Consider the following 12,103-nt stretch of genomic DNA (forward strand, 5'->3'; position numbering starts at 1 on the left):
TGAATCTCAACAACATAGAACTCCTCCAACTGCCAATGTACGTAGTTCAATCCTCTTCAACACTTTCTTGTGTTTGAATTTTGTTTCTCAATCTATAATTTTTTATCCCTTGTACTTGAGGCTGCTTTTTGTTCAATCTTGTTTGTCTGAAATATTTCCCTTGATAGTGTTTGATCATCTCTCCCAAATTTTACGCATTTCTTGTTTGCTTTCCCTAAATAAAACATGTTCTCGGATATGTGGATATACTCTTCTCCATATCTCATTAAACCGCCTTATAATTTTAATTTCGTGTTCTTTGTATTACCAAACATGACAATTTTCTTTCTATTAAAGACACTTGCGTTTTCTTCTTTGTGTATCTGAAGTCTGTAAAATCAACTAACTTCACTTATACTATGCCTCGATTATATTCGGTGTTTGCAGGTGCAACCACAAGCAAGAATTCAAATTGAAACAACTTTAACGACGAAACGATTTGTAAAAATGCTTTTCACATTTCTTTTTTGCTTTCACCTATTCTTGATCACAGCCCTAATAGTCTACTTAATAGTGAAAGGAATCCGTTACGAAACTCACCACCGTCACTTTCACCCCACCAAGTGGTATCATCCGCTGCTCAGTTCAACAGGATGTGCTGCAGTTCTCTCTGTGGTCTGGCAAGGAATCACAGGCTGTTACCCTTCCAAAGCGTTGGTAGCAGCTTTTTGGCTCGGCCCCATATTGACATTCGCAGTTGCCCTGCTTCATCTAATGATTGGTACTTCGGTGAACTTCACAATAGGGGTAGCCACTCTGATCTGCTCCCTCACTATGTCCCTCTACGGCTGTTGGGTCAATTCCCGATTTGTCTACGCCATTCGGGTTTTAACACTTTCTGCCACTCCGCCTCCGGCCAAGCCAACTTTCTTGATCTTACTATCCATTCTTGTTGGCACTCTTTATTCTTGCTTCATGGTGATCGGCATAGGCTCTGCCTTAGCTAGCAGAGCAAAGTTAAACGCCGTATACATCTCAATAATCCTGCTAAGCCTGGTATGGACTATGCTTGTCATCAGAAACACATTGCTGGCTTCAATGTCACGTGCGAATTACATGCACGTGGCTTATGGGGTCGACGTCAAAACACGCTTGGCTCTATGCGACACGCTTAAGTACTTGATGGGAAGCATCTGCATAGGTTCATTCCTAGTGCCGATTCTAGGAATCATGTGGGGTTCAGCCAGATGCATTGATTTGTTACAAGAAGGCCCAAATGAATTTTGTTGTTCATGCGCCAACTGCTATGCAGGGTGTGCTTCCACGTTAGTGATGTATGGGAACCGATGGGGCTTTGTTCATGTTGGACTTCACATCAAGAGCTTTGTTCAGGCCTCCAAGTATGCTTGGGACACGTTCAAGAAGATTGGGCTGGAGTCACTGATCGATTCTGATCTGACTAGCTCCTTCTGCTTCCTCTCTGGGGTGGCTGTGGGAGCAATCAGCAGCCTAGTGAGCGGAATATGGGCACTTGTATTGCATAAGAGCTACGCAACAGAACTTTCACTTTATGCTTTCTTCATTGGTTACTTGATAGTAAGTAAAGTATGATTTAATATCATACCACATTTCCAAATGATGACAAACTTTCATTTTTCTGAGATGATAATAGAGATGCAGTAACGTCTGCTCCTTTCCTCGTAGTTTACTATTGAATATCGTTTTCAATGTTGCAGGGTCGGGTATCAATGGCATGGCAACAAGCGTGCATCGCAGCGTACTATGTTGCTTACGCAGAAAATCCTCAAAACCTGGAATTTGACTCTACCATTCCAGATCGCATTCAACGGCTTCAGAGACTTCAAGCATGACATAACCACAAGCTAAGAACAATATGTCCCGCAGGGCCCTCACAACTCACTAGCTAGTAGCTACTATTCCAGACACAGTCGTCTTATAGATTCTTTTTTCCTTTCTTTTATTTTCTCAAAATCATTGTCTATATGGATTGTACAAATGGTTCAATATTTGAATGTGCAAGTAAAGTTAGAAAACAGTACATTATTTTCTCTTACTTCTTTGTAGATTAGAACAGTATATACTAAATTGTAAAAGCTCGTGCATACTCAAATTATTACGAATCTAAATCCACAAGTCATTTTAATTCAGTTTGGCTATCTTTTTAGTTTTTAATAAGTCATTGTGCGTCAATTCATTCTCGTATTGAATAACTTATACCGTACGTATATCGTGTTAAGAAGAAAGTAACTAATCAAGCGTACAGACACACATTTTCATGTACATAAATTTCTGTCTTATGTATGTCCCTTCTGTGAAATTTTGACTACTAAACATACCTAATACTTTCTCCATGTGCTGTTAACGAGTGTAATAACGAAGTCAAAATTTACCTATGCGGAAGTATCTCTTATATAGTAATTAAAAAAAAACATCTATTAGAGAAAAATAAACAAAATAAAAAACTGTAAGATTTTAAATTTTATTGTTAACTAAAATATTTTAAGTAAGACTAGTAAATATTGAATTATCAATTATTAATTACTACTCATTAATATTATACGTTTATACCATTTTGAGCCACCTTTCTTTTAATTTATACTATTTTGGATTTGAATTCTCAGTTTCAAACTAATATGAAAGAAGAAAGCGGAAAAAATCAGAAGGAAAAACTTAGGCACATTTGGGACATTTTTTAAAAAGCTAAAAGCTATTTTCTAAAAAAGTTATCCAATAATTGTGTTTGTTAAAGAGTAAACAAACAACTTATTTAAAAATTTATGAAAAATATACAATTAAAAGTTATGAAAAATATACAATTAAAAGCTACAACTGACAAGACTTTAAAATTTGTAACTTATCAAACACTCAATAATTATTCCTTTACTCGGTTGAGTGAAGTTATGGTCCAACTTAATATAGAAAAAATCTTTGGTATAGCACCTTTTGTTATACACATGTTCATAATTATAATTTCAATTTTTTTTATGACAATATAAAAAATATAGTTTAAAAAATTTATTGCACTAGTGAAACAACCTCTTGGAATCATATTTTCGACCATGTAAATTATTTAAATTAAAATTCTAACTGTCCACAATAATGGGATGTCAGTATAGCACAAGTCTGAGAGATTATAAATATAACTGACGCAAAACTATACTTCTTTTAAAAAAAATTATAAAATTAATTTCAACATGGAATATAAAACGTGAATACATTAATATAAGACAAAAAGATATGTATTATATTAATGTAAATATTTAGAAATAACTAAAATATATATATTTATATCAAAAATTTATAAAATTAGTAAAACTTACAAAATACAAATGTTATGCTTAAATTCCTCCGTACCAAACCACGGACGGCGTTAAAACACCCAAATGGACGCAAGTTGGACACTCCAAACAAAAGCCAATAAAATAAGGCAATCACATATAAACGGCGTCTTTATTCATGTCCAAGTGCGTAGTGAACTCGGGATTGAGTCCAAGATATGGCCTGAACTTGCTCAATCTCTCGAAATAAGAAACCTTCAATCCATGCCTTCTCCCAATATCCGATCTCACCCAATTCGGTGAACCTCCCACTTCGCCTGCCACCACTACAGCCGTGTTTTCTCCAGCAAAGTTAGCCAATACCACCAGGGCCTCCGGCTCGATGCCGTAAGAAGCGTCCACCATGAAAATGTGACTGAAGTGCTTCACTGACAGTCCCTCTTTATGGAGACGAAAGCTACTCATGAAGGTCGAGAAGATCACTTTGAATTCTCGAAGCTTTGCAATCGGAGGACAACCGAAACACTCCTCTTCGATCAAACACGACGAGAGGATATCTTCAGGTACGTTTTCTCTCTCTCGAAACGCTGCATTGGCTCGAAACATCGCTGAAACGGGGATTGACTTATTTAGACTTCTCATTAGAACATCGCAGGCGCTATTCGTCGGCGCACAAATCAGTATCCGGCAATTGGGTGAGGTTTTGTATATTTGGATAACCGATTCTCGGATGATGGCTCCAGTTCGTGATGGTTCTCGCAGGTGAGAGGCAGCTTTCATCTCCGACGCGCATCTAGGGCCGGAGATCAAATAAGGTGGTGAGCTTTGGACGGCCAAGATTCGGCGAACTGCGGTGGCAGTTTGTTGATCGAGGTTGGGAGATAATCTTGGAGGAGTGGTGGTGGTCTTGCGGGTTGGAGAATTGGGGAAGAGGAAGTTTTCAAGGAGGAAATCGGAGATGGAGTTGAGAGCTTGGTGAGCTCGTTTGAGACTGACTCTGTTGAATGAGAAACTGATGTCGTATCTTCGGCTTGGGTGGTGCTGCCTGTGGAAGTTGTTGTTGAATTCGACTAGAACCGTATTTCTATTCTTCACTCGATAGATTATTCCCTGGAGACATTTGCACAACGTTACAGTGTTCATCTAGTTAATGAAGAAGTCGAGAAAGCATATACTAATGTCGTATAGAGCCACTAATTTTAGTGAAAGTAATCAAACATTAAATTATTATATTACATGATATAAATATAAATTAGAGACTTGTTTTAGAAACACAAAGGTAGTATTCTTTAGTTGCTCACATGCTTATTTCCCCGCTGATTCTAATATATTTTCAATCCCTTGGTTTTTATTGTTCTGTTTATTCCTCTAACAATGATTGTATTCTCTGTTATTCACTTCGTCTTTTCTATCTCTTGATTTTTCCTCTCCAATTCTTCATTATTATTTTGATCTTTTCTATCCATTCTCTCTTTATTTACTTATTAATCTCTATTTTCATTTTACATCAAAAAGTACTCACGGTGACCAGCACTTGGTACCATGTAGAGGGCTATATTTTGGTAATAGAAACTTTATGTTTCTTTTTACCAGATTTTGAGCTATTGGAAATAAAGACAAACTGATTGAAAGGAAAACTACTGGTTATGCAGACAAAATTGGATTCTCAAATTACCCGTTTGATTTACTAGATTGATTAGTCAGGCCAATAAAGGAATAATCATATTTGATTAAAGAGCACAAGAAAAACTCCATAAAAATTTAGTTTGTCATGCAAAGTTTTTCAACATCATCAAAATCTTGCTAAATTTCATTAATCAAATCAATCAAACAACTGTGTAAGCAAAGCTAAGCTCAGATATATGTGTGTGTCTATATGGTGTAGAAACTTACTTGAAACGGCTCAAGTTTGGTCCCTGAAGGTCGTGCGAAAACCAAATCCCTTGACAAAAGAAATGGTCGTCTCTCAGGGATAACATCCATCTTAAATGCCACAAACTGTTTATCCTCTATTTCCTTTTTTTCATTTGTATTTATGTTTTTAGAAACTGTTGCTTCACGCAACTCTAATGTGATATCCAGCAGTTCATAACCGTTCCAATTCTGAATCAAACAAAACCAGAACACATCATATGATTATTGAGAAACTTGGAGTACTGCATCCCGTTATCATAGGAGAGCAAAAATATTAAAACTCCTACACTAGAAAACTTAGAAACAAAACTTGATATTAATGACAATCTCAGACTAAGTGCAACTAGAATTTTCGTTTTCGGTGTCATACAGTACCCAGAGCACTTCACATTCTAGCAACATTATACGCTCTTACCTTATAGTAATAGTCTTCAGCATATAAGAGAGCAGAAAAGTAATCCTTGTATCTTGAGGGAGACAAGATCTTCTTAAGGACTTCTGGCACAATGCCTTTCTTTATCAAATCCTTAATATCCTCAGGAATTATGTACAACGGTACTGAATCGTTCTCTTCCAACACGTAATTTGCTTTTCCTAGCTGATTTGTTGAAACACTTGGAGAAGCAGGAGACAGAAAAGGCTTGAAGGTTGGAGGGGGCTTCTTGGGAGAAGAATTAGATTCAGAGGAAGATGGCACCTTAGACGAAGAAGTTGCAGGCTTTGAAGGGTTTGAAGATGAGTTTTTACTAGAAGATTGAGGGAGTGCAGATGAAGAGTTCGAAGTTCGATTAGCAGAAGAAACAATTGTTGTTGTTGATGATGATGATGATGATAATAGAGATCTATTTATAGGCGCCTGAAGCAGTCTCCTTTCTAAGTCCTTATGAGCTTGATTTTGAGCATAAGAAGATCTATTATGATTCGAATTTCCTGGAACTGAATTAGGATAATCCGAATCATGTATTACTTGGTAATTATAACTAGGAGAACCGCCAGTCCTAACAGAACCATTATGATCAGATTGAGACCCCCTTTTGAAGGTGTTTTTAATGGTACTTACAACATTGCAATCTATATAGAAAGTATCATCAATCTCGTCTTGGCAACACAGAAAACAACTCAGGGCATTACACCAAAAATCCATTTATAGTTTTTTGCTGCATATTAGAAAATATATATATTAGACACATTGAAGCACTGTTTGGTAGCCGAGAAAATGAGAAGGAAAATTTATTATCTCTTCTCGACGTTATTTCACAAAGTGAAAAGTAAAAATTGTAGAAACATTATTCACATACAAGCTACTCTATTCAGTTCCTAAAAATAGTTGAACAATATTTTCCCCCTTAGGCTAGGTTTTCGCAGATTGGGCATTGATTCTATTGTAAGACATAAATTTAACAAAGACCGCCGGATAATTTTAAAAAAATAAATTAACTTCTTTTTTCTTTACCATTACTATAAATTTCTCACCAACCAAACAGAGTTGTTTTTTTTTTCTTTCTTAGAAAACAGATATTGGAAAGAAGAGAATGATCACGGAGAAGTCAACATGCATACATGAGGGAAAGAAATGATCTTAACCTGTGCTATGAATCTGATTACAAAATTAACCAAAACAAAATAACCTGCAATAAAAAAATAATAATAATAATAACAAAAAGAAAATTGAAGAAGAAGAGGAAGGCATAGATCGCACTCACCTCAGTGAAGACCGCAGTGTGCTTGCCTTGCTACTTTTCGATTACTCAAATGAGTAATTTTATTTTCCCTCTATATAAAAAGAGTATCTAACTCTATCTAATAAAATAGAATAAACGTATCTTCCAATATTAATATTAAATGTATAGTTCGACAACCTAAAATAGAGGAAGTGACTCATAAAAGTCAACATGAGTTTTGCTTTCATCTTTATATTTTCTTTCTGTCTAGATAATTACAAAATCCTCCCTCAAAATATTTGCCTCATAACTACATGGTAAATTATGGAAGAAAATTTGCGCTGACGTTACCAATCGCTTTATATTCTATTGTAAGGACATGCATTTTTTAATTTTGTGATTTATACTATGGTGTACAATAATTATTTAATACTTCTCATTAATTTTTAAAAAATTCTGAATTTATTTATTCATTTTGTAATTTAAAATAATTATAAATTTATGACTTTATTGTTTTTAGATGGCCATGTAGCTCCATATTAGTAGGTAATTGAGAAAAAGAGAGGGGAGTGTGGATTTGTAAAGGAACTGGATTTGAATATAACAAAATGTAAAAATGTAAAGATAAAAAGATTTTGAAGCCAATTATATCAAGAAAAATTATTTAAAAAAAATGTAATCAAACAGCACCTATAATTTTTCAAAAATAAATAAAAACAATCAATATTGCAAAATCTATTGTTGTAGCTTGTTTGTTCAAAAATAAATGCTAGTCACCCTAGTGGAAGGTGGGTAAAGAATGCATGATGTTACGTCCGGCTAATTGCGCATGGTTTATTTCCTTGAGAAGATTCGGCTCAACCAATCTTCCTCCACCTTCTTCTCTCAGACCTGACGTTGAGATCCTTCTCAATACAGTGCGTGTGCTCGCAACGTGCGGTCGTCTTGACCAAGCACTTTTCCTCTTCTATGCCAACAGAGAAACTCATTGCGATCAAATCTACGCTTCTCTATTCCATGAATGTGCGCGCCATGGTTGCCTCAGAGAAGGTGTATCGCTGCACCACTACATGGTTGGTCACAGCCCCACCACCCCTCTTAACCTTTACGTTACCAATCACCTTCTCAACATGTACTGCAAATGTGGCTACTTGGATTATGCGCACCAGCTGTTTGATAAAATGCCTGAGAAAAACCTTATTTCTTGGACTGCTCTCATCTCGGGGTACGCACAATGTGGGCAGAAAGACAATTGTTGTAGGCTTTTTTCGAGAATGCTGTCAGAATATCGTCCGAATGAGTTTGCATTTGCAAGTGTGCTAACTTCATGTGTTGAAGGTTATGGTCAATTTGGGCTGCAGGTCCATGCTCTTGCTTTGAAAATGTGTCTGGACGCATGTACTTATGTTGGGAATGCTCTTATTACCATGTATAAAAGGAGTGGCATATGTGATGGAACAAATGATGCTTGGACTGTGTTTAAGTTGATGGAGGATCGAAATACCGTATCTTGGAATTCAATTATTTCCGTGTTTCTGTTTCATGGGCTTCAAGCTCGAGCTGTGGATCTGTTTACTCAAATGCATAACAAGGGAATTAGTTTTGACCGCACCACTCTTCTCAGCATTTTTTCTTCTTTTTTAAGCAACGATAGTGACACTGATGTGTTTTTCAGATTTTGTTTTCAATTGCATTGTCTTACTGTCAAAACTGGTTTTGTATCAGACGTCAAGGTGGCTACTGCTCTAATAAAAGCTTATTCGGATCTCGGAGGCAAGGCTGCCGATTGTTATAGGCTCTTCCTTGAGACAAGTTGTCAATGGGATATTGTTTCTTGGACTAGCATTATAACAATATTTGCAGAACGGGAACCAGAGAAATCATTACTTCTGTTTTCTCAATTGCGTCAAGAGGGTCTAGCTCCAGACTGGTATACGTACTCTATTGTCTTAAAAGCTTGTGCCGGCCTTGTGACAGAGAGGCATGCCTCAGCAGTCCATTCTCAAGTTATTAAACTGAGATTTGAAGGTGACACAGTTCTTGCGAATTCCTTGATCCACGCCTATGCTAGGTGTGGTTCCATTTCCATGTCTAAGCAAGTTTTTGATGAGATTGAAGACCGTGATATCATTTCTTGGAATTCCATGATCAAGGCTTATGCTTTACATGGACAAGCTAGAGAGGCATTACAACTGTTTTCCCTAATAACCATCAAACCTGATCCCACTACCTTTGTTGCTCTCCTTTCTGCTTGTAGCCATGCTGGGTTAGTAGAAGAAGGAATCAAAATATTTGACTGTATGCATAGAACTTATATCATTGTCCCTCAAGTTGATCACTACGCCTGCATGGTTGACCTTTATGGGCGCGCAGGGCGAATTCATGAGGCTGAGAAACTTATTGATGAGATGCCAATGGAGCCCGATTCTGTGATTTGGAGTGCACTTATTGCATCATGTAGGAAGCATGGGAATACTCAGTTAGCCAAGTTTGCGGCAGTTAAGCTAAAGCAATTGGAGCCTAGGAATTCATTAGGCTATGTGCAAATGTCTAACATACAGTGTCATAGTGGTAATTTTGATGAAGCAGGTGCTGTGTGGAATGAAATGAAGGACTATCGAGTGAGGAAGGAACCTGGATTAAGTTGGGTTGAGGTCGGGAATCGAGTTCATGAGTTTGCCTCAGGAGGTCAACGTCATCCAGACAGAGAGGTTATATGCAGCAAGCTTGAAAGACTAATAGGGAAATTAAAGGAGATGGGTTATGTGCCAGAGACAAACTTGGCCTTGTATGATTTAGAAGAGGAACAAAAAGAAGAGCACTTGTATCATCATAGTGAGAAACTGGCGATGATGTTCTCTGTAATAAATGAAGGTCATTTAAATGCTCGTGGGAGTGTCATAAGAATTGTAAAGAACATCAGGATTTGCGTGGATTGCCATAATTTCATGAAACTAGCATCAAATCTTCTTCAGAGGGAAATAATGGTGAGAGATTCAAACCGCTTCCACCATTTCAAAGATGGGATATGCTCTTGTAATGACTATTGGTGAGAAAACAGTTCCAGGCTAAGGATGTTTCCTGGTGCTATATTCACAAACTTCGTCACTATGGATGGATTGAAATCATCTTATCGATCTGCAATGAATTGTTGGAGCAGTTCTCTTTGAATTAAGAATGACCAACATATCATCCAAGATTGAGTACTATATTTATCTGGTGGATACTTACATAAGTGGACTGTCATAAATTTTACAAATTGCTTCAATTTAATGATCAAACCAAAGGCAGCTAAGTCTGGTAATTGAGCACCAATACTTACAATACACGTGGAGTTGAACGAGAGGAACTACATTGTATTTTAGTAGAGAGCTGGACCCAGCATACTGGTTTGGAAGTGAATATATTTTTGAGAGTGGACTTGGTTGGAATTCGGAGAATTTTTTATATTTCCTCAGAAACATGCTCTTGTGTTTAAGAATTAACAGTTATCTACATCAATTCTTTTTCTTTCGTTGTACGAGCGATACTGCTGGCTCCAACTTCTCATAGCTATGATAACTTATCATTTATTGAGAATGAAAAATCTAAAGAGAACTGAAGTCGCTGCTTACTGAAAAATCATGCTAGTGAGTATTCTACCCTATATTCAACCTCAATACAACTTTTTGTATATTTATAAATATATATATTGGAATTCTCTTAGTTAGGGTTATTACTTTTGCCGATACGGTAGGGACTTCATAAATATAACGTACATTATAATTATAACATGTTTTCTGTCAATTTTCAGAAAATTTTGAATAATTTACGGTTTTGAAATCAAAGTTCAAACACTCAGTTGCATGCATGCTTGTTTTTTTATACACATGGAAAATATATTATTTGAACTTTGATTTTGATACTGTAAATTATTCAAAATTTCTTGAACATTGGCGGAATGTCTACTATAACTATCATGTACGCTGTCATACAAAAAAATTGAGTTACGATTTCTCCAAGTACCGAAAATAAAAAATGTCCTATGTACTGGTAAAAGTAACACCCATTCTTAAGAAGCTCCATATATATATATATATATATATATATATATATACACATTTTAAGAACACTTTTTTTCCCTATTGATATAATACCATCTCCACCGTTCATATATATATATCTTACCTATTATATAAATAGCTATCAAACGGTATTTTGTATTTAACAGAAGTATGGTTTAACAGCATTTAGTATGCTTTAACAGTTGGTTATTAACATTCTAACAGAATCTGTAATTCAGTCAAGCAATGCAACAGTTGAGAAATATACAACCATTGCCATAGGACACAACCATTAGCATTTGCAGCACAATAAAAATCATCTCATCTATTTATGAATCCTAAATTAACCAGAATCTGTAATTCAGTCAAGCAATGCAACAGTTGAGAAATATACAACCATTGCCATAGGACACAACCATTAGCATTTGCAACACAATAAAAATCATCTCATCTATTTATGAATCCTAAATTAACACAATCATAAATTTGAAATATAAGTTCTTACAATCTGTTATTAAACTTGTAGAGAAGATAAAAAAAAGATTTACATAAAAATAAAAATTCATTATCTTAGAAGTTTACAATTAAGAAGACTAAACACTTATCTATTGAACTATTTTTCTCTTTTAAGGGATGTTAAGGAATACATTGTGATTTCTTCTTTCAAACTTTGAAGAAACATTTAAAAGGTCAGTAAAATTTCGTTCCACATAGTTGAAGCATAATAATAGTAGTTCAGTAGACAAACCGCATCCAATATAGTATTTATGTCAAAACTAACTTAAAATTTCCAAATACTTTCGTAAAAAAAAAATAACAACAAAACATGCATACAAAACCACATATTGAATCTCTAGCCTCACCAGCACCACTAGCCCCCTCAAAACCTTATAATTACAAGTAGTTTGTCCCCTGTTTCTTTCTTCCTGATGAAAAGTTTTGTCCCCTTTTTGAATACAAAAATGATATATTTATATCATCTCAGATTGTCAAACCAATATAAATATTTATAGAACATGTATATATTAGTTTTGTGTTTAGTAGAGACAATGAGTCAATGCATTGCAACCACTGAGAAGTTTCGTCAATTTTGACCAAGTTTTACGCTGGACTTGCTTACGAAGGTTCAATAAAAAAAATATTATAATATTAGAAAATTATCATTTAGAAATTTATTAAAAAGGTCCCGCAATTAACTTTTGTTTTT

General features: G+C 35.6%; 3 protein-coding genes across 3 annotated transcripts; 2 read left to right on the forward strand and 1 right to left on the reverse strand.

Annotated features, from left to right (window-relative positions):
* The first annotated feature begins 662 nt into the window (after nt 1–662).
* LOC133818866 (uncharacterized) lies at nt 663–2,243 on the forward strand. Its single transcript, XM_062251969.1, has 2 exons — nt 663–1,575; nt 1,716–2,243. The coding sequence occupies exons 1-2, from the start codon at nt 754–756 to the stop codon at nt 1,848–1,850; spliced, it is 957 nt and encodes a 318-aa protein (XP_062107953.1). The 5' UTR covers nt 663–753; the 3' UTR covers nt 1,851–2,243.
* Nucleotides 2,244–3,267: 1,024 nt separating this feature from the next.
* LOC133818867 (probable RNA helicase SDE3) lies at nt 3,268–7,049 on the reverse strand. Its single transcript, XM_062251971.1, has 4 exons — nt 6,896–7,049; nt 5,608–6,349; nt 5,172–5,381; nt 3,268–4,388 (listed from the first exon to the last, which is right to left on the reverse strand). The coding sequence occupies exons 2-4, from the start codon at nt 6,334–6,336 to the stop codon at nt 3,432–3,434; spliced, it is 1,896 nt and encodes a 631-aa protein (XP_062107955.1). The 5' UTR covers nt 6,337–6,349; nt 6,896–7,049; the 3' UTR covers nt 3,268–3,431.
* A 439-nt stretch (nt 7,050–7,488) lies between these two features.
* On the forward strand, nt 7,489–10,461 carry LOC133818868 (pentatricopeptide repeat-containing protein At1g71420). The gene has a single exon (XM_062251972.1). The coding sequence runs from the start codon at nt 7,657–7,659 to the stop codon at nt 9,904–9,906; it is 2,250 nt and encodes a 749-aa protein (XP_062107956.1). The 5' UTR covers nt 7,489–7,656; the 3' UTR covers nt 9,907–10,461.
* The last annotated feature ends 1,642 nt before the right edge of the window (nt 10,462–12,103 follow it).

This window comes from Humulus lupulus, chromosome 2 (genome assembly GCF_963169125.1).
Source record: "Humulus lupulus chromosome 2, drHumLupu1.1, whole genome shotgun sequence".
In the NCBI taxonomy this organism is placed as follows: domain Eukaryota; kingdom Viridiplantae; phylum Streptophyta; class Magnoliopsida; order Rosales; family Cannabaceae; genus Humulus; species Humulus lupulus.

What these genes read in the sequence shown, in the direction of transcription:
- LOC133818868 (XM_062251972.1), top strand. Translation starts at nt 7,657, where the DNA reads ATGATGTTACGTCCGGCTAATTGCGCATGGTTTATTTCCTTGAGAAGA.
- LOC133818867 (XM_062251971.1), bottom strand. Translation starts at nt 6,336, where the DNA reads ATGGATTTTTGGTGTAATGCCCTGAGTTGTTTTCTGTGTTGCCAAGAC. An exon ending in CTGAAGACTATTACTATAAG is followed by an intron (nt 5,382 to 5,607) that starts GTAAGAGCGTAT and finishes TGTTTGATTCAG; the next exon opens with AATTGGAACGGTTATGAACT. An exon ending in CCAAACTTGAGCCGTTTCAA is followed by an intron (nt 4,389 to 5,171) that starts GTAAGTTTCTAC and finishes AAATGTCTCCAG; the next exon opens with GGAATAATCTATCGAGTGAA.
- LOC133818866 (XM_062251969.1), top strand. Translation starts at nt 754, where the DNA reads ATGATTGGTACTTCGGTGAACTTCACAATAGGGGTAGCCACTCTGATC. An exon ending in TCTTCATTGGTTACTTGATA is followed by an intron (nt 1,576 to 1,715) that starts GTAAGTAAAGTA and finishes TCAATGTTGCAG; the next exon opens with GGTCGGGTATCAATGGCATG.